We start from the raw sequence: 19,508 nt of genomic DNA on the forward strand, positions 1-19,508 counted from the left end.
TGGACGAAGATCGATCTGGAAAACGTCCAGCGGCGGATACGGATAACTATGTCCAAATTCCGAATGCATCATCCAAAGTCTGCCGTGGAGCGGATGAACCTGCCTCGTGACATCGGAGGTAGGGGCGTGGTTAACGTGGCCGTACAACATCATCACCAAGTCGACTCGCTGCGCGCTTATTTTTACAGCAAAGAACAGGCGAGTCCCTTTCATGCGGCTGTCTGTAAGGCAGACTGTGGACTGACTCCACTTAACTTGAAGGAACGATCTTTCAATCCTCTGAGTGGGGTGAAGTCGGACCAAGAGCGGATCGATGAATGGAAATCGAAGGCAATGCACGGTAAACACGTGAATTGTCTTTGGCAGCCATTTGTCGATTTGCATCTGTCGAACAGGTGGCTGTGTGCTGGGGAGCTCTTTGCTGAGACGGAGGGGTTCATGTGTGCCATTCTGGATGGCGTGGTCGCCACCCGAGCTTATAAAAAGCTCATCATGAAAGAACGGGTGGAGAACGACCAGTGCAGAATGTGTGGTTCGGCGTTAGAGACGTTGCACCATCTCATTTCTGGCTGTACTGTTATGGCACCGGTGCAATACATCACCAGGCATAATGCTGTATGTAAGGTTATCCATCAAAACCTTGCATATAAGCATGGGCTCATCACGGGAACATATCCGGTTTACCGATATGAGCCGCAAGCACTACTTGATAGTTCTGCTTACAGCATATATTGGGACGGGCAAGTTCTGACTGATCGCCATACCGCACACAATAAGCCTGACATACTGTTAGTTGACAAGACGGGTCGCTCCGTGTATATTATTGATGTTGCTATCCCCCATAATAGCAACATTGAACGGAAATACGTGGAGAGGTGAACTATGAGCCATTGGCTCGGGAAATCAAAGAAATTTGGCGTATCGAGCGGGTGGTTGTAGTTCCCATAATATTGTCAGCTACAGGTGTTGTACCTAAATCTCAGACGGCTTCGCTTGATGTCCTGGGACTTTCGCACAGCCTGGTTCAAACCATGCAGAAGTACACCATTCTGCATACGTGCTCGATGCTGCGGGGGGTACTCGACGGATTCTCCCACTGACCTACCACCGGCCACCACCACCAGTGCCCCTTTAGTTTAGGCATTCATGACGCAATCGGGAATCGAATAGGAAACGGAATCGTTCGGCTTATGCTGAACCACATCAGCCAGCGAATTGTTGATGAAGTCAGCTTCTATGAATAACAAGAGAGTCCAACAACTCCTGTAAAGAAAGATCTTTTGTAAAATATAGAATGTATCTCTCGTCATAGGAATTTTAAAACAAGTTCGAAGCCGGAGTTCGTCGCTTCAAGTATGGGGAGTTCTGTTGACAATTATGTAATGGTTTGTTGGGGTGCACTTTGTGTCCTTGACGTAATTGACCCCTTTTAGACCCCTGTATTCCTTCGCTTTGCAGCATCTTTCCGGTTATCAGACCCCCCCACAAGTTCAAAATGGAAAAATGTAATTTACCGCATTCCTGTGGGCTTACAGCTCCAACCGGTCTACCAAATTTCTTGTCAATATGTATAACTGTTTCTGAAAAAATTATGTTACGTATGAAAAACCAACAGGCAAAGCATTGAAAGAGGTCTCCACAGAAGGGGATCAAAATATTTAAATAAAATGGTGCATTTGTGGAAGGATACATCGAGAATAAGATAGCTTAATCTAAGTCAGTTCTTTTTTACTTTAATCTGAAATCATTTTATTTTCCTTATTTTTTTCAGGAGACAATATGGCAGCAATTTCTAGGCGTAACACATCATCAGCTGATCGACTTGCAACGATATTAAGGAGCTTATTAGTTCCCTGCGTTCTAGTTAATATTTTAGCATTTCGGTAAGTTTTCAGTTGAATTCCTTTAAATTCTTTCATTTCTTCGAAAATATTTTCTCGTAGAAAAATAATAAATTTTTGTTGTAATTCACATCTAAAAACCTATCAAGATTATTCAAAATTTTCACGGAAAACTTCCGTTAAGTTTCTCCACCGAACATTTAAACATTACACAACATAAAGAACTTTAAAATAGGGGATTCTTCCCTCGGGAGAACATTTGTGGAAAGTGAAACTTCTGAAATTTTGGACAATTCATTGAGCACCTAAGGATTTCTAGGATTCAATTTTATATAATTGACCGGAGAATGCTTGAGATGCCAAGCACAAAGTTGATAAAGTAATCCTATTTGGAGCACTTCATTTATTGATTAGGGTCACACATGCCAGGGTGGCATTTAAAGCAAGTGGGACTGCCTCTGCGGGCACAGATATGATAAATTCTTGGAAGGATCTGGGAATCTTAGATCCCAAACACTCATCAATATTTCACAGCTTAATTAACACTCAATCTCATCAGACACTTTGGCAGAATTTTCGAAATTCAATATTGATCCATGGGGGGATTGGACCAACGTATTCTGTAGGGTAGATGCGGGCTATTCTCGAGTATAAGCGCATATTCCTAGAGGAGATGCTTTGTTTTCTGGTCGAGGTTTATACAATATATAAAGCGAAACATATTTCCCAATAAAGTGGATCTTTTGGCATTTCATTCCGTAAGCCACCCAAACGAGAGAGTCATTATATTAAAACGCACCAGTTCACAAGCTCGGTGGAGTTTTCTTCCCAAACTACTATTTGGTGGTGGAGGAGAATTTTCTGGAACAATAAGGTATTGTTTCTTAAGAAGCTCAAGCAACAGGGACATTTCTTTGCAGAAGGATTTCCTTCACTGTTGTTCAAATTTCAATGGGACTGTTTCCTGGCTTGCCATGCGTTACCCCGAAATGTCTGCGACCAGAGGCAGTGAACATTGAGACGCAGATGTACGTGTGTATTGCAACAATTTTCATAAAAGTATGTACGCACGTACCCACAAGGAGGTAAGCACCTGAGTCCCCGTATCTGATGAGCCTTAGCTCGAAGGCTTTGAAACTTCCTAAATGGAACTTCAAAGTTGCGCCTCACCTTTCCGTTTGACTTTTGAATAAATTGGGTCAGTTAATAATGAACCTGAGTACAGAGTGCTGGAGAGCCAACATTTATATGTATTGCGCCTCAATGGGATAGTTTGCGCCTGCAGGATATTCAATCTCACAGTATTTGTGCATTTATTTAGCTCTGGCCTCTTCGTAGGGTATGTATATGACGAGCAATCAGCAATTATATGTACGTGTGCATGTGTCCTTGTGATATGTCTGTGGTTTATTTGCGCTGGCCTAGTGTGATATATTTGTTTGCGTAGCTCTAATGTACAGTTGGTACGTGATGTGAAGGACTGTATTGAGAAAGCTCGAACAATGGGTCTACCCTAGTCCCTGCATTATGGTTTCGAGCCAACAGCATATTGTTTACTGGCCCTGGGTATGACATCAATTGTGAACTGTGTTTTTCTTACTATACTATGCCGTATTGTGTACCGTGTGGTGAATTCTCTATTTATCCTGTGACAGAAATATGGTATGGGATGGTTTTGTTCTGCTACATACTTGAAAACTAGTAAGAGGCTTATGCATTGTTCTTCGACTTTCTGGCATAGTAAGGCATGTTAAAGCAATTGCTACCAAAATGGGATTTTGTAGTAACTTTTATCCTATGAGATTTTAAATGTGCGCACTAATAATGCTCTTTGCTAATTAGTTCAAATACGTGGCTACGTGCGCCCTTTATTTCCATTTGGTGTGGAAACCTTAAGATGTAATATTCGTGAGTACAGGTAGGTGTTTATTACTTTATAGGTACAAATGTTTCCTATACTCTTTAACAATTTTGTGGAAATGAGTTGAACTGCGGACCAAGCCTTAAATATTAGAGTCATGTTACCGTATCCTGTAAATGTTGCATATTCGAGGGTCTCCTGTGAATAGACGAATCTGAGAACCTATTCCAGAGGCAGGAAGTGAGCAATTAAGGGATACCGAATCTTTCGGTCTCAGGAGACCGGCAGCTGCATATGAGATGTAAGGCCGCCTCCTCCTCTTGCTTACAGTGCCTACTTAGAATTGATATCGCCACTCCGTTTTCCCAAGGTGGTTTGCTAAACCTTTGAAACCGTTGATTATTTCTCCTCTCTAGGTTCGAAAATCACAACCGGTAATAGGAAAGTCTACAAGGGCAATATCTATAATACAAGTAGAAAAAGAAGACGTGGCAGGCTGTGCCTGAGATGTAACGATGACAGCTTTCAGAGATATCTTTTGGTGGACGACGCAAAAAAGGATATCTCGAGTTCCTCACTTAAAGAAATTATGTCATCTGTGTCTGCACATTTGAATTAATGGAATGCGTTAAATGCTCATTTAACTTGCTCGAGTAAGACGTTTCTGCAATCCAAAGTCCAGTTTTTGAATTGACGGCTGAATAGTGCTGTTGGCCATAAACTGTAATTTTCTATGTTGCCTAGGAAGTATATTTCAAGCAGATAGTTTGCCGTTCCCTCACCCTTTTTTGTGTAGCTCACACTCTGCAAATTTAAGTTACTCAGGTGATGGCTACGTCCTTTGATAAGGATCTGCTTCGACTTCAATCTGGAACTGAGCGGGCTAGTCTCCGTGATGGCCATCTAGTCGATCTTGTGCCTTTCTTTAGAACTTTGTAATCTTCCCTGCATCGGTTTCAGTCCACAGATGAATCAGATTTTAGAGTTTGCTTGAGGAATTCCTCTGTTTTTTCAAATCGGAGTTCCACCATGATGTTTTACCTTCCTTTGAGTTCTGATCATCTGATGTGGTTTCCCAACGATAGTGGGGATTTCAAATACAAGCTAAATGTAACTATAGTTTGATAGCCCGATATCGTTCGATACTGGAAACTTTCCAGAAAGGGTCGCCCCCATCATTGCAATAATTTCTCGCCTGATTCTAGAGGAGAAAGTGGGGTCATTACACAATATGAGATCGTCAGATCAGTGTCTGCTACATATTTTACGAGCCATTGATCACAATTTCCCAAAATGCGTTTCAGCTCTCTCCAGAACTTCCCGATGAGTTTGAACTCCACCCCCACTGTGCTGCATCATGTCCTCTTTGAGTGACCGACTCGTCAGCCTCCTTGGGATAGTGGGTTCCACTGCATTGCATGGCCAGGAATGGAATTGTCTCGCTTGCATAATGTGTGCTTTTTTATCAATACGAACAACAGGTTACTGGCTTGATGCTGAAGTAAACGATATTTTCAGATTTTTGACAAGGAGAATCGTCGGTAAAATTGAGCCTTTCTTGATATACAAATTGATCGACCATTAATGCAGATAAGAGCCAAATCCAGAGCCATTTGACCGAGGTACGTGACCCGGCGAGAGAGCATCGCCTATCGTCTATTGAACTCCTTCATTATCCGGACAAGGCAGCATAAAGAGCATCGCTGATAGCAAGGAGAACTTCGGACCTCAAATTTTCCGAAGATTTCACCTCCATGCAGCACAGTCTATTTTGCGGCATCATATGTTACTCAAAAGATATCCATTAGTTTCTCCAAAATGACCCTAATGCATAGAGCACGCCAGATACGCTCCCCTGTTCCTGCAGCCGAAAACCTTCCTGAAATCTATGAAGAACAGTACAAGTGGAAACCTGAACCCCGCACACTGTTCCAAAATGACCAGTGGGGTCTTTATATGGAAGATACAGAAGGAGCCCGGTCAAGGGAGCACGTCTTGTGGAAGTGTTTAATAACAATCCAACATGGGATTCGCACTTGCTACCAGAGAACAAAAGTACCACAAGATGGGGAGGAGTAATCTCTTTATACATTTCCACCATATCAGTTCGCTTAAGCCCAGAATGTCTACCTTATATCGCTGGAATTCTCGCTCGATTTGTAAAAAGTGGGCATTCTGGGGACACTCAATACCGTTGTCGAGGGGCGCACATTGTAGAAACCACTCATTAACCGTTTTCAATAACCAAAGGGCGTGAGGTCAGTCCCTTTTAGTGGCGTTATAAACGTTTAAGTTTCTACTCCTTTCAGTCCCCCATTACGAGTAGCAGGGAATACTTTAAGTGTATTATTAAATCCTATTTCACAAGGGTAACAAATATGGTGAGAGAGAAATGGAAAGAGTGCCAATGAATTTCCTTATCTCCCTGATAACTCTCTTTCTTTCTGAATGTGAGCGTTGCGATGCCACTGTCGCATGGGTTGCTAAGCGAGATACTCCCAAGCTTCCAACGCTTCCGATGACAAGTAGTATATCACCATGTCGTGGGTATACTCTGTAATCTGCGACACTGAGGATATTTAATTCAACGATTCCAATATCCATAAATGGTTGCTAGTCGTTTGTGATAAGCAACTTAAGCAGTAGTTTATTTCAAGCTGCCGCTACGCAGAGAATAAAATCTTTTAATTATGTAAGACAAAATTCCTGTGATGAAATTGGGTTGGAATCATAAGCTTCAAAATCATAAGCAGCCAGGAGCCGATGGAATTACAGACGAATTTGTTAAATATGGAGGCGAGTAATTACACCAAGTGATTCACCAACTGATGCTCAAGGTGTGGGGCAGCGAATCAATGCCTGACGACTGGCAACGAGGCATTATCTTTCCCACACATGAAAACGGGGATATCATGCACAGCAGCAATTATAGAGGTATCACGTTGAAGAGTACCATCTATAAGATATTTTCAGCTATCTTGCTAGTTTGGATAGCCCCATACGCTCAGAACACCATTGGCCCATACAAAAGAGGCTTTCCTCTCCGCAACAAGCGATGGAAAACTGTTGGAATATGGACGTCAGTTCTACTATCTTTTCATCGACCTTAAAGCCGCCTATGATAGTATAACCAGGGTAAAGCTATACACGGCCATAAGAGAATTCGGTATCACAACAAAATTGATAAGACTGACTAGGCTGACCAATATAGGAATTCAGATAAAAGCAGCAGGATCACTCTCGAGACTATTCAAGATCAACAACGATCTAAGATACGGGGATGATGCTGAGGTAAATGTGAGGGGTACAATCCTCTTTAAGTCTACCCAACTACTGGCCTACGCTGACGATGTAAATCATCATGGGAAGAATGATCCGAGACGTACAAACTGCCTTCATCCAGATCCAGCAAGCGGGGTGAGATGTTGGGCTGCATATCAATGAAGGCAAGATAAAATATATGGTGGCAGCACCGAAAACCAACCAACCAACAACATCAAAGGGCACTGGTCAAATGAGAAGAATAAAGATGGGAGACTACAACTTTGAGATCCGTTGATAATTTCTCCTATCTAGGATCGAAAATCACAACCGATAACAGCTATCACGATGGAATCCGTATAATGTTTTTGGCTGCCTACAGAGCCTATTTCAGTTTACAAAAACTGTTCCGTTCGAAACGTCTCACCAAAAGGTCAAAGCTCTTATTGTACAAGACAATGATTTTGCCAGTCCTCATGTATTTCTCGAAGACCTGCTTTCTTAGCAAGAAAAATTGTTAACTTTTGGCCGCGTTTGAGAGAAGAATCCTCCAAAGAATTTTTGGCCCCCTACATGAGGATGAACGATTCCGTAGCCTACGTGACGGCGAAATCTATGAGCGATACCACAACCGGCTGAATAGGTTGCGGTGGGGGGTCACTTAATTCGTATTGATGGGGATGATCCAACCCGGAAAGTCTATAAGGGCAATATGGTAGAAAAAAAAGACGAGACAGATCCTGCCTGAGATGGAACGAGGGCCTAGGCCAGAACGCTAAGCAGCTTTTAGGGATATCAAATTGGTGAACTTCGGCGCAAAACGGGGATGTCTGGAGTTCCTTATCAAGGCATGCCTAGACCGGATACCGGTTGTTGCGCCGTCGATGATGATGATGTTAGAAGGTCGACTTTCATATATACTTTCACCTCGTGGTTGTACCGAACATTTTCTGGAACTTGTCCGGTGGTGGCTATTCCTGAACTAAACGCATCTCGAATCTATGTCGACGATCTCTCGAGCTAATATTTATGCATGCTATAAATTTTTAACAGTATTGAAGGTTGCTTTTCAGTATTTCCTTAGTATTTTTCAGGAGCTTGTCCAATTCATTAAAGGTTCCTTCCAACATGGGCTCAATCCAGACTGCACATATTAGACTATCGAACTCTTCTTACAGGTTTGACTCTACGAACATTTTTGTTCATGTTTACCACTAGCCCAAAAGCTATAGCAATAAACAGATTATTTGTTCAGCCTGCAATCTCTTACCCAAAATTCATATTGTGCCTTGAGCTTCCAGCAATAAGACAATTCGTACTAAAAAAGACAAAGTGTTTGCATAACACGTTTTACTTTGCTTTGTCTTATCCTTAAATGAATCTGAAATTAAATTCTATTCATAAACATGAATTTTGGGATATTACCTACGATACTATTTAGTTTATACCTAGGGTATTAGAATCAATACAAAGCAATGATGACTTGACATGCTAGATTGTGACTTGAGCGCCTCGCGACTCCATTCAGATCAGGCCTTTGACCGAGCAAAATGCGCAACCAGTCAAGACGAGTCGAGCTCGCTACTCAAGAAACCAAGCCTGTAATTGTGTATTAGTTTCCCGATATTAGGTGCCATCCTCCCCAAACAAAAGTCAGCTATTACTGCCTTCCATGAAACTTTACCCCCAATGATCGACTTTGAGGTGAGCTCGTTAACGTCAACATAGATTTGATGGTAACAGTTTTCTTGCGATTAGTGATAAGAACCAATTCCGTTTTTCTTTCCGCCTGGTTCATTTTCACTTTTGATTGAAAATGTCTTGCTTTTTCTTTGTTTTGTAAGTCAAACGCAATTATCGTACATCTTCTAGTTTTTATATCTATTGTAAAACTGGCTCATTTTAATTTACACTATCGTTCTAAAAACTTTCTCAAGAAATGCGAACATGCAATCTCTCCAATATTTTTCCCATAGTGTAATATAAAGAGAGTACCCCAACTTTGCCACTTGCCCGCATATTTTCTGCCATTCACGATTTGCTATAAAAGTATGACTTTGGCAGTCAATTCGAGAGCTCTCTAATGTTGAACTCCTTCCAATCTTGAATTCGTGCTGTCTCAATATGTCCGCAAATTTTCGACAAGAAATATCGCAAGTGTCAAGAGAACATCGCGTTGGACACATAATCAGAGAGCTGAGTATTCTTCGGATTGCATGGGAACCTGTTCATTTTCCCTTTCATCTACGAATTCAGGGGAAGTATTTTTATTGGAGCTCTTTTTTAGATGTTTCATTAGCATGTGGTTTACTTTTCCACTTTTCAGTGACTTTGGCAATTTCCATGAATGAACTCTCCATCGCGGATAGTTTGCGAAGCGTTGAGCCAAGATCTGATAATGTAGTGTCTTTACTGTAAATGACGTAAAACGCTGAAGGTCTTTATTACTGATAAAGTAATGGAGACCATCATTTAATATAGCAGCAGAAATGAGCACACCATAGACATCCTCCGTTACTTATCGCTCGATTTGTGCCCTAGTTTAAGGAGAGGCTCGGACTCGAGTTAGAACTGCCATTTCAAATCGTTTGTAGAGAGAGTTGAGCAGTTGAAGTTTTCTGAAAACCAGGCTCCTTAAACCAGCGAAATTACTCCACTTTATCTTCTGATCAAAAACAAATAACGAATATCCTAAAAAATAAGATAGTTGCTTGTTTCTGCTCTCTGGACTTACCACGAACTATGTTCCAGTTTTGACGAACTGATTGCATTTTTCATCTTGACTTTACACCAAACTATCGATGAATGTTCAATATAATATGCAAACCAAAAAACACAAATATATGTTAAGGGTTTCTTTTTGTAAAACCAAATATAGCCACTTTGGATGTCAAAGCATAAGCTATAATAAGGAATAATTTTGGAAAGTTTGGAAGGACAAGAAACAAAGCAACAGAATTATAGCTGCTGAAAATTTTTCCTTTAGGATAAATTTACAACATAAGCATACATAATAAAACATGTGCATGTAGAACATAGTATCACTTTACCTAAAGTGAATAGTTCGACAGACTTAATTGATATATGAGTACACTAAGACCTATGTACAAATGTAACTGTCGTGCAACCGGGAACGGTTTCCAATTTCTTTGTATTTGTCGAAACAATCCTTTTTCTCCAATAATCACCACTAATCATTAAATTTTCTTTAATTTCAGATACTTATTCTTAACTTAGGGCTAAAGTCGTAAATCTAGTAGCGAGTGGACCCAAATGTCCGTGCTGTATGTAAAAACGTATTCGAATTTTTGTAAATAATTTATTAAGTAACACAAAGACCTATAAATAAATTAATGTTAAAAATATTTTAATTGAAATACATAAATTTAATAAATGAAAAGAATCTACCTAGAAATCATTAGTTAAAAATCCACAATTTGAAAGAAATAATAATGAATGTATAATTCTTTGTTCAAAACAAAGTTTTCTAATACAAACATATATTTGTTACATATACGAATACATATATATAAATTACTGCATCTGTACAGTTTTTGTATTGACCCTGTTTCTGTTTCTTTTTTCCAATGATAATCGTCTTGCCTTTTGTTTCAAAAACATAGTAAATTCAATGATAAAGAAAACAGAAAGAAGTAAATGAAAAATACAAATTATAAGTAATATAAATCGAAGAATAGAATAATATTGAAATGAAACCATTAAGAATAAACCGAAACAAAACAATTCATTTTAAGAATTCATGTATATACAAATTGGAATTATCTGGAAGAAATGAAGTGAAATAAAGTCTCTAAATTAAAATGAAGAGCCGATTTTCACTATTGTTTCCTGCTTGTAGGAAATTCATTTGAATACAGGTAAGGTCAGAAAATAGCAGGGCCATCCTGCGGAAAATGGAAGTGTTAATAGATAATACCTAGAGTGTATATTTTACCCATTTGCAAATTAGGCTGTCAAGGTTCTGTGTGTATAAACAGTGTTTATCCTCAATTCCTGCTTTATGAGGATAAAAATGAAAGGTAGGACCGATGTTACATAATCATACTAAACAGATTAAAACAGCTCAAAAAGGCTGTTATTAAATTCACCTTACTTGGTAACGGCCAAATCCCATTTTCACCTTCACGTGGTCTGTATCAAAACGTTTTACTGTGAGCGGGATCTTCCACTTGCTCGATGCGGTTTCCGTAGCAACTCGCCATCTTCCAAAACTGGTATAACCTAGCGGCCAACACATTGAACTTCTTAGAAACTTTTTCCGCTGAAATGAGTTTTTAAAAGATAGGACATGTTTATCAAAATGCCTTCAGGTACTGAATATTTTCTGTAAGGGATGTGGAAATCTAACTTATTCAACTTAGAAAACTGACAATGGTTCCATTAGAAAAACTGCCTACCTCAGAAATCCCTGAGTGGTAGAAGATATTCGCCGTACCCTCCATCCTGCTAAGACAGAGCCTCAGCGCTCCCCCTTTCGCTTGCGTAAATATTGATGATGTATTCTCGGCATTCAAAGTTTTTACTACTCTACAATAGAAAGAGGTGACTTATATTCATCACCATCATCAACAGCGCAAGAACTGGTATCCAGTCTAGGCCTGCCGTAGTAAAGAACTCTCTCTCTAGATCCAGTTTTACATCGAGACCCATCAATCCGCTATCCCTAAAAGCTGCCTGGATTACGCCCTGGTCCCATTTCTACCATCATTATTGCCCTTTCAGAATTTCTGCGCTAGATCATGCCCTCCCATACAGATCAAGTGACTCGTCCACCATAACCTATTCAGCCGGATTTCATCCACAGCTAGACGGTCATGGTATTGTTCATAAATTTAATAGCTAAATAGGCTACGGAATCGTCTTATAGGAAGCCAAAAATTCTGCGGCTTATTCTTCTCTCGAATGCGGAAAAAAGGTTCGCAATTTTCTTGCTAAAAACTCATGTCTCCAAGAATTATATGAGGACTGGCAAAATCATTGTCTGGTACAATAAGAGCGTTGATCCTATGGTGAGACATTTGAAGCCGAACTGTATTTGTAAGCTGGAATAGGCTCTGTTGACTGTTGACAACTGTGCGCGGATTTCATCATCAGAGCTGTTATCGGTTGTCATTTTCGACCCTAGATATTAGAAATGATCAGACCGTAGATCATTTCTAATACCTAGGGTCGAAAGCCGTAGTCTCCTATCTTTATTATTCCCATTTGATCAGTGCCATTTATTGGTTCTTTACTTTTGGTGCTGTCGTTGCCACCATGTATTTGGTCTTACCTTCATAAATGTAGACTATATATCTTAGGTTGTCTTTTCCATAATCTCCAAATTATCAGCATAGCCCAGTAGTTAGGTGCACGGTGCTTCTCGTGTTTACCTCTGCATCACGGATAAGAGGATCACTTTTATAACTATTCAACTATCAACGACGATCTACGATAAGGGGATCATGCATTATTTTTAACCTGACCCTAGAAAAAGTGATCCGCGATACTGATGTAAATGCGTCCACGGAATTTGTGGCCTATGCTGACGATACTGACATTCTAGGAAGAACAACAGAAGATATAAAATTTATCTTCATTCAGGCAATTGGCTCGAGACCATGGGCTGCACATAAAAGACGGCAAGAGGAGTTACATAGTGGCGAAGTCAATACCAAAAATAAAAGAAACAAAAGCATCAAATAATACTACTCACATGAGGACAATAGAGATAATGGACTACAACTTAGAGGCCGTGGATTATTTTTTCAACCTAGGGTCGGAAATCGCAGCCGATAACAGCTACGACGAGAAATCCACGCGCTGTTGGGGCCTAATAGAATCTACTTCAGCTTACAAGAACATAGGGTCAAAGCTTTTACTGTACAAGCCAATCATGCTGCCAATCCCCATGTATCCCTCGAAAATTTGGGTTCTTCGGAAGAAAAATCGGTATTGGGCCAGACAACTTCCAGCAATATAGGTTCACTAAACTTCGGTTCAAAACCAGGATGTCTACCCACATTTGAAATGGATGAAGAAAATTAATGCTAATAATGGGGACGCAGTTATTGTAAAGTTACCTGTGCTACACAACTGGAAATTTGAAAAGTGAAAGCAAACAAAAATTTGAATCAATACTGTCACCAGGGCGACCTTCCTTCTATAGCGATATAATCCGATGTCGGTATTAGTCTCCCGATTCTTCTGTCATCGTTACGCTCTCCTTGACCTGCTTATTAGAACTTTTTAATGTTAATAGCATACACAAGGCCGCCAGAATCAATGTTTTATATATTTTGAATATTTTTTCTGTGTATTGTTTTTCAGATTTTTTACTACCAGGTAAAATACTTCATAGGCAAACATGATATGCTTTTTAATGTCGTCTATTTCGTTGGTGACATACATATGTGGGGATTATGTCTAAATACACAAAACTATCAACTTGCTCCAAGTTATAGTCATTTATTGTCGGGTTTTGTCTGATTGCGGTCTTTCTGCCGAATTGTGCGTAATTATGACAATACCTGTTTCATGCAAAATCAATTAAATTCAAAATTAATTAAAGTAGAAAGCAATTGGTTCACCTCTTGGTGGGACATTGCACGTCAAGGAAGAATGAGGAGCGCCATCGATAACAAGAAATCCTCTGAGATTTCACCTCGATGGAACATGTGCCATTTGGCTATAAGATGTCTCCGATAACAGCCATTAGTTTCGCCGAAATGTCTCTTCTGCGTAGAACATGCCAGATATACTCTCTACCAGAAGCCTTTTCAATGAAAAGCAGGCGAAGTAAAAATCTAAACTCGGCGCACTGGCGCGAAGGGTGTTGATGTGATCAACTCAGAAGCATCAAGAACTCAAACCAGGCTGCTCTCTTTCGATCAGGCTTTTGGGATGTACCATGATGCTCTCTAGGATTATTTGTGTTATTATTTTCTCTACGGTGCTCTCTGGGTGAAGCTTGAATTTACAGAAAATTGTAGACTGCAGAAACTGCAAGAGCAGTGATAAATGACTCTGCGGGGAGGCCGTCAACACCAACGGCTTTGCTTCTTTTTAGTGCATTTATGACTGAGATGATTGGTCTTCTGCTTGGAGGAACGGTCCATATGCGCAAGTTACGATGACTAGCCATTTTATCAACAAGAAGCCGAACTTCATCGAATTTTATACGGTTAAGAACCGTAGTGAACAGTTCCTTTCAACAGAGTTGACCGTTAAGGTGGTTTGCAGCGCATGTAATTTTTTTCGTGATGCGGTATACACTTCTGAAATCATTGAGTTTGATTTTCATCGTATCATACCTCGCACGTGTTGCCCATGTGTAGCACTGGAGAAAAGAGTTTTCCGGGCCTGCGAGGAATAGTGAATGCAAGCCCCAAGCAAAGAAAATTGATGATCAAATGGTATTCGCTTTCAAGGCCAATGCCAGCACCTCTTTTGTTACGGATACCCAGTCAAATCCTTAATCTACTATTGAACACAAATTGTTCAAATTGATTAGCTACACGATGTCAGAGAGTTGAAACCGAAATGCCCATGTTGTGAGCTCTGTGCTGGCGCCAACGACGAGGCAGTGGAAGCTACAGAGATCCATAAATCTCCCATCATTATCATTACGGTCGCCAAAACCCTACCCGCCAACCCCATTATGTGTGTAAGCAAGGTGTTGTCAGAGCCCCGCAACTCTCTCTGAGTGTATTGTTAATCCCCAACTCACAGGGCATACAGAAACATATTCATTTGAATATTTTTGTTTCTTATCGTACATTCAAATGTATATGTACATTTATATAAATCGATTATATATATTCACTGGGCACCACTCAGGTGGGCACTTAATTAGAAATAAATAAAACTAAATTTTGTAAATAATGCTGTCAGTTTCTTTGTTGCAATGAGCCAACAGTTAACACTAATATGATCCATCTTTTAAGGAGAAAAATAATAATAACTTTAATTACTGGCCCGTCTTTCTTTGCACAACCGCGAATTGAATTATGGTCACGTAATTAGGGACAAATAAAGTTTTTACTCAATTCATTTGAGTGGACGGAATATTATGGGTTCGATGGCTTTTTAAGGTTTTGTGTGAAACAAAACCTTGTCAGAATCGATTCGATGTCTGTTTGTCACACCCGATTTATTCGGCTATACGGATTGTCACGGAAATTGGTGAGAGCGTGTGGTCTGTTGTTCCTTATAACAAGTGGCGCCATTTTGTGTTAAGTTTAAGGGAGGCTCCCCATATATGTGAATGGAATTATCAAATGAAAGGTCTCAATTAGTACTTTTCGAAACTGGTCCCATATTTGATATCGGGTGAAACGTAGGCCAGTGAGGACTCAAAATATGACCCTCAAAAACAGGTCTCGTTTTCAGAACCTATCCAACCGAAAAATCTGAAAAAAATCACAGTAATGTATCTAAAAGAAATCTAGGCCTCAAAATACATCCCGTTTCTATATCTGAACAAATAAAGGTAAAAATGGTATATTAACATATTTTTTAAATTAAGCCGGAAACCTCCCTTAAGTGCATGCTGAAAGTATAAAGTAGCAGAAGCCTAAGGGATAACAAAGGCATAAGAAGAGGTTTGAAGGAAATCCAACTGTTGTTAGCAAAGTTATAGAAGGTGAAATTTTTACATTTTGTGCTAATTTCGTGCATTCTAAAACGTGTATGAAGTCATCATAAAATATCAATTCGTCAATACCAAAACAAAGTGAGCTCACGTGGTTTGGAAGATCCCAGGGAAACACGTAATTCAGATAGGTATATTTATACATTGAACAAGCGGTATTCACTATAAGTACTTTATATGTTCATATGTATCCTTTTATATATAAAAACTCGAAGACATATACATGTTATATAATATGTTGTGAGAGAAAATTGATGAACACTTTTAAAATTATCTGCACAAATAGTATGCGTCGTGCTTATATTAAATCTAGGCCCCAAAATATGTTAATTTCCGATATCTGCTCAAATAAACTTAATAATAGTGTATTATAAGTTTCTTGAAGCTAACGGGGAAAGCCCTAAGTTCATCCTAGGTGTGCCAAATTTTGTAGCATCATAACAAACACGCACAATACTGCAATGTTTCGGCTATCAGTTTCAAAGTTATAGCAGTTCAAACTTATCAATTTTGCACGAATTTACTGCATCTTAAGGCATGCAAATAAGATGCTGATGTCATAATTAACGAGAATAGTTGACATCCGAGTGAAATATTTAAGTCTCATATATGAAGAAGCTGCTTCTTCCTAGCCCTTTTGCTCTTTGCAACTATTAGGTGAGCTCTTTTTAAAGTTTCCTTTGTGAAACAAAAACTTATTAAAATCGGCCCAATGCCTGCCTGTCTATTTGTTACACGCACTTTATGCAGAAACGGCGGTACCGATTGACATGAAATATACAATAAGATGGGAACTGTAAACGTCCACACACGCAGTAAGTTACTTCTTTCTTCATTGACCTTAAGGGAGGGTGTTCATTTTCGCTTCACCGAATATTGTCATCATCTTTCCGAAGCCACTCCTAGTTTTGATATTTGTTGGAAAGACAGGGAATGTACGGGGCCCAAAATGATGATTTTTTTAACAGACCAATTCTCAGAAACTACCCAACTGAAAAATCTGGAAAAAGATCATGAAGCCGCCTTTATCAAGCTCTGAAAATACTCTCCATATGTATATCTGCTAAAGTTAGGTTATTAATAGTATATTGTAATGTTTTGGGCGAAACTGACTAGAAACCCTCTTAAGTTTACTCTAGAATTTATTTCCAGTAATATAGACTATGATATGAAGCATGATATCCCGAATTTCGACAAATATTGTACTATTACTAATCATGTTACAGTCGTTCAAAGTTGTCTTCTCCATGCAAATTTATGGTTCGGCAACCCGAAACACTAAATAATTAATCATCATCATCAACGACGCAATAAACGGTATCTGGTCTAAGCTTGTCTTAATAAGGAACTCCAAACATCCCAGTTTTGCGCTTGGGTCTACAAATTTGATATCCTTAAAAGCTGCCTAGCATTCTGACCTACGCCATCGTTCCATCTTAGGCAGGGTCTGCCTCGTCTTCTTTTTCTACCATAGATATTGCCCTTATCGACTTTCCGGGCTAGACCATTTTCATCCATATGGATTGAATGACCTGCCCACCGCAACCTGTTGAGCCGGATTTTATCCACAATCTGACGGTCATGGTATCGCTCACAGATTTTGTCGTTATGTAGGCTACGGAATCATCTATCCTCATGTAGGGGGCCAAAAATTCTTCGAAGGATTCTTCTCTCGAATGTGGCCTAGAGTTCGCAATTTTTCTTGCTAAAAACTTCGGAGGAATGCATGAGAACTGGCGAGATTACAGTCTTCTACAGTAAAAGCTTTGACCCTATTGTAAAACGTGTCAAGCGGAAATGCCTTTGTAAGCTGAAATAGGCTTTGTTGGTTGGCAACAACCGTGTGTGAATTTGATCATCATAGCTGTTATCGGTTTTGATTTTCGACCCTATATAGGAGAAATTTTCAACGTTCTATAAGTTGTAGTCTCCTATCTTTATTGTTTTCGTGTGACCAATCCGATTCGATGTGGTTGGTTCTTTGGTTGTTGGTGCTGACGTTACCACCATGTATTTCAACTTGCCATCATTAATGTGAAGCCCGAGGTTTTGCACCACCTTCTGGATGAAGGAAGACTGTATCTCCCGGTTTGTTCTTCCCATGATTTCGATATCGTCAGGATAGGCCAGTAGTCGGGTGGACTTAAAGAGGAGTGTACCCCTCGCATTGACCTCAGCATCACGGATCACTTTCTCGAGGGCCAGGTTAAAGAGGGCATATGATAGGGCATCCCCTTGTCGTAGACCGTTGTTGATGTCGAATGGTTTTGAAAGTAATCCTGCTGCTTTTATTTGTCCTTGAAGATTGGTCAAGGTCAGCCTAGCCAGTCTTATCAATTTCGTCGGGACACCGAATTCTCGCATAGCCGTGTACACTTTTACCCGGGCAATGCTGTCAGAGTGGCTTTAAGGTCGATGAAAATATGGTGCAACTAATGTCCATATTCCAACAGATTTCCATCGCTTGGCGCAGAGCGAAAATCTGATTTGTTGCTAATTTTGCTGGAGTAAAGTCTCTTTGGTAGAGCCAATGATATTTCGGACGTATGACACATATCTTGTAGATGGTATTCAGCAACGTGATATCTCTATAATTGCTACACGGCGTGATATCCTCCTTTTTATGTATGGGACAAATAATGCCTCGTTACCACTCGTCAGGCATTGATTTGCTGTCCCACACTTTGAGTATCAATTGATGAACCACTTGGTATAGTGGGTCCTCTCCATATTTAATCAATTCGGCTGTAATTCCATCAGTTCTTGGTCATTTCTGATTTTTAAGCTGGTGGATTGCACGGACTGTGTCTTCTATACTTGATGGTGGCAGCATTTGTCCATGGCGTTCAGTTGGCATCACCTCCAACTCGCCGATGTTCTGGTTGTTCGGTAGCTCATCAAAGTACTCAACCCATCACTCCAATATACCCATTCTGTCCGAAATCAGATTTCCATCTTTGTCTCGGCGGGATGAGCATCGAGCTGTATAGGGCTTCAACGTGGTGACTTGGTAAAACTTCCGCGCCTGGTGCGGCTGCTCCTGTATTTTTCTAGTTCATATACCTGTTGATTCTCCCAGACTTCGTTTTTCCGTCTGCGAAGTCGCTTTTCCGCTCGCCGGGGATCATGGTAAGTCTCCGCGCGTGCCCGCGTTTTTTGAGAATCGAACATTGCCCGGTATGTAGCATTCTTCCATTCCATTGCTAGCTTACATTCACCGCTCCGACTTTTCTTGCGACTGGGGCCAAGTATATTTGTGGTCGTATTTATGATAGCGATCTTCAGGTGATTATGAAGATCTTTTGTTGATTCTTTATCTCCAGGACATCTGTTAGCTGCGGGTATTGCGGCAACCATTTGCCCTTATAGGTGATACAAAGGTCTTTGCTGTGTGTTACTTTATTTTTTAGAAATAGACTACAAACCTCCGGATAAGAAGATGACTCTAGTAAGTTTGGTGGGAATTCCCCAATTACTAACAAATTTATAGTTGGTTTTTAGGGGAAATTTACGAGAATCCAAAATATTGAATAACATGTCTACCCGTTCGTGTGGCACACATCTGTTTGGGAATCTCTAGACGTGCGAAGTATATCGAGCTTACAGCCGATTTTTTGCTGAAAGTAGCAGTTGCGACTAACCGTTGACTATTATTATTTAGTTCGTGGAGACTGTGCTCCGCTGTCGTGCCATGAGTAGATGCATCATTTTCAAGTTTTGCGTTAAAATCCCCTAGTATCGATATTATGTTGTTCTATCTGTTCTACCTATATAATATATCTTATTTCGTCCTGGGATAGAAAATAAATGTGAATTATTACATTGAAAAAAAATATGCAAAGTCATCAATATATCTGGTACAACCATCTAAACAACTACTATGCAATACGTT

General features: G+C 40.0%; 1 protein-coding gene across 5 annotated transcripts in view; it reads left to right on the forward strand.

Moving 5' to 3' along the window:
• The window catches only part of LOC119646703 (zwei Ig domain protein zig-8), a 631,176-nt gene extending 620,387 nt beyond the window's left edge, over positions 1 to 10,789 (forward strand). For all 5 annotated transcript variants that reach the window (XM_038047280.1, XM_038047277.1, XM_038047278.1 and 2 more), the window contains 2 exons: positions 1,772 to 1,883; positions 10,182 to 10,789. In XM_038047280.1, the coding sequence (XP_037903208.1) occupies positions 1,772 to 1,883; positions 10,182 to 10,200 (131 nt within the window). In that variant the 3' untranslated portion in view covers positions 10,201 to 10,789. The remainder of the gene's footprint in view (positions 1 to 1,771; positions 1,884 to 10,181) is intronic.
• Positions 10,790 to 19,508: the final 8,719 nt, after the last annotated feature.

The sequence above is a fragment of the Hermetia illucens genome, chromosome 1 (genome assembly GCF_905115235.1).
Source record: "Hermetia illucens chromosome 1, iHerIll2.2.curated.20191125, whole genome shotgun sequence".
Classification (NCBI taxonomy): Eukaryota; Metazoa; Arthropoda; class Insecta; order Diptera; family Stratiomyidae; genus Hermetia; species Hermetia illucens.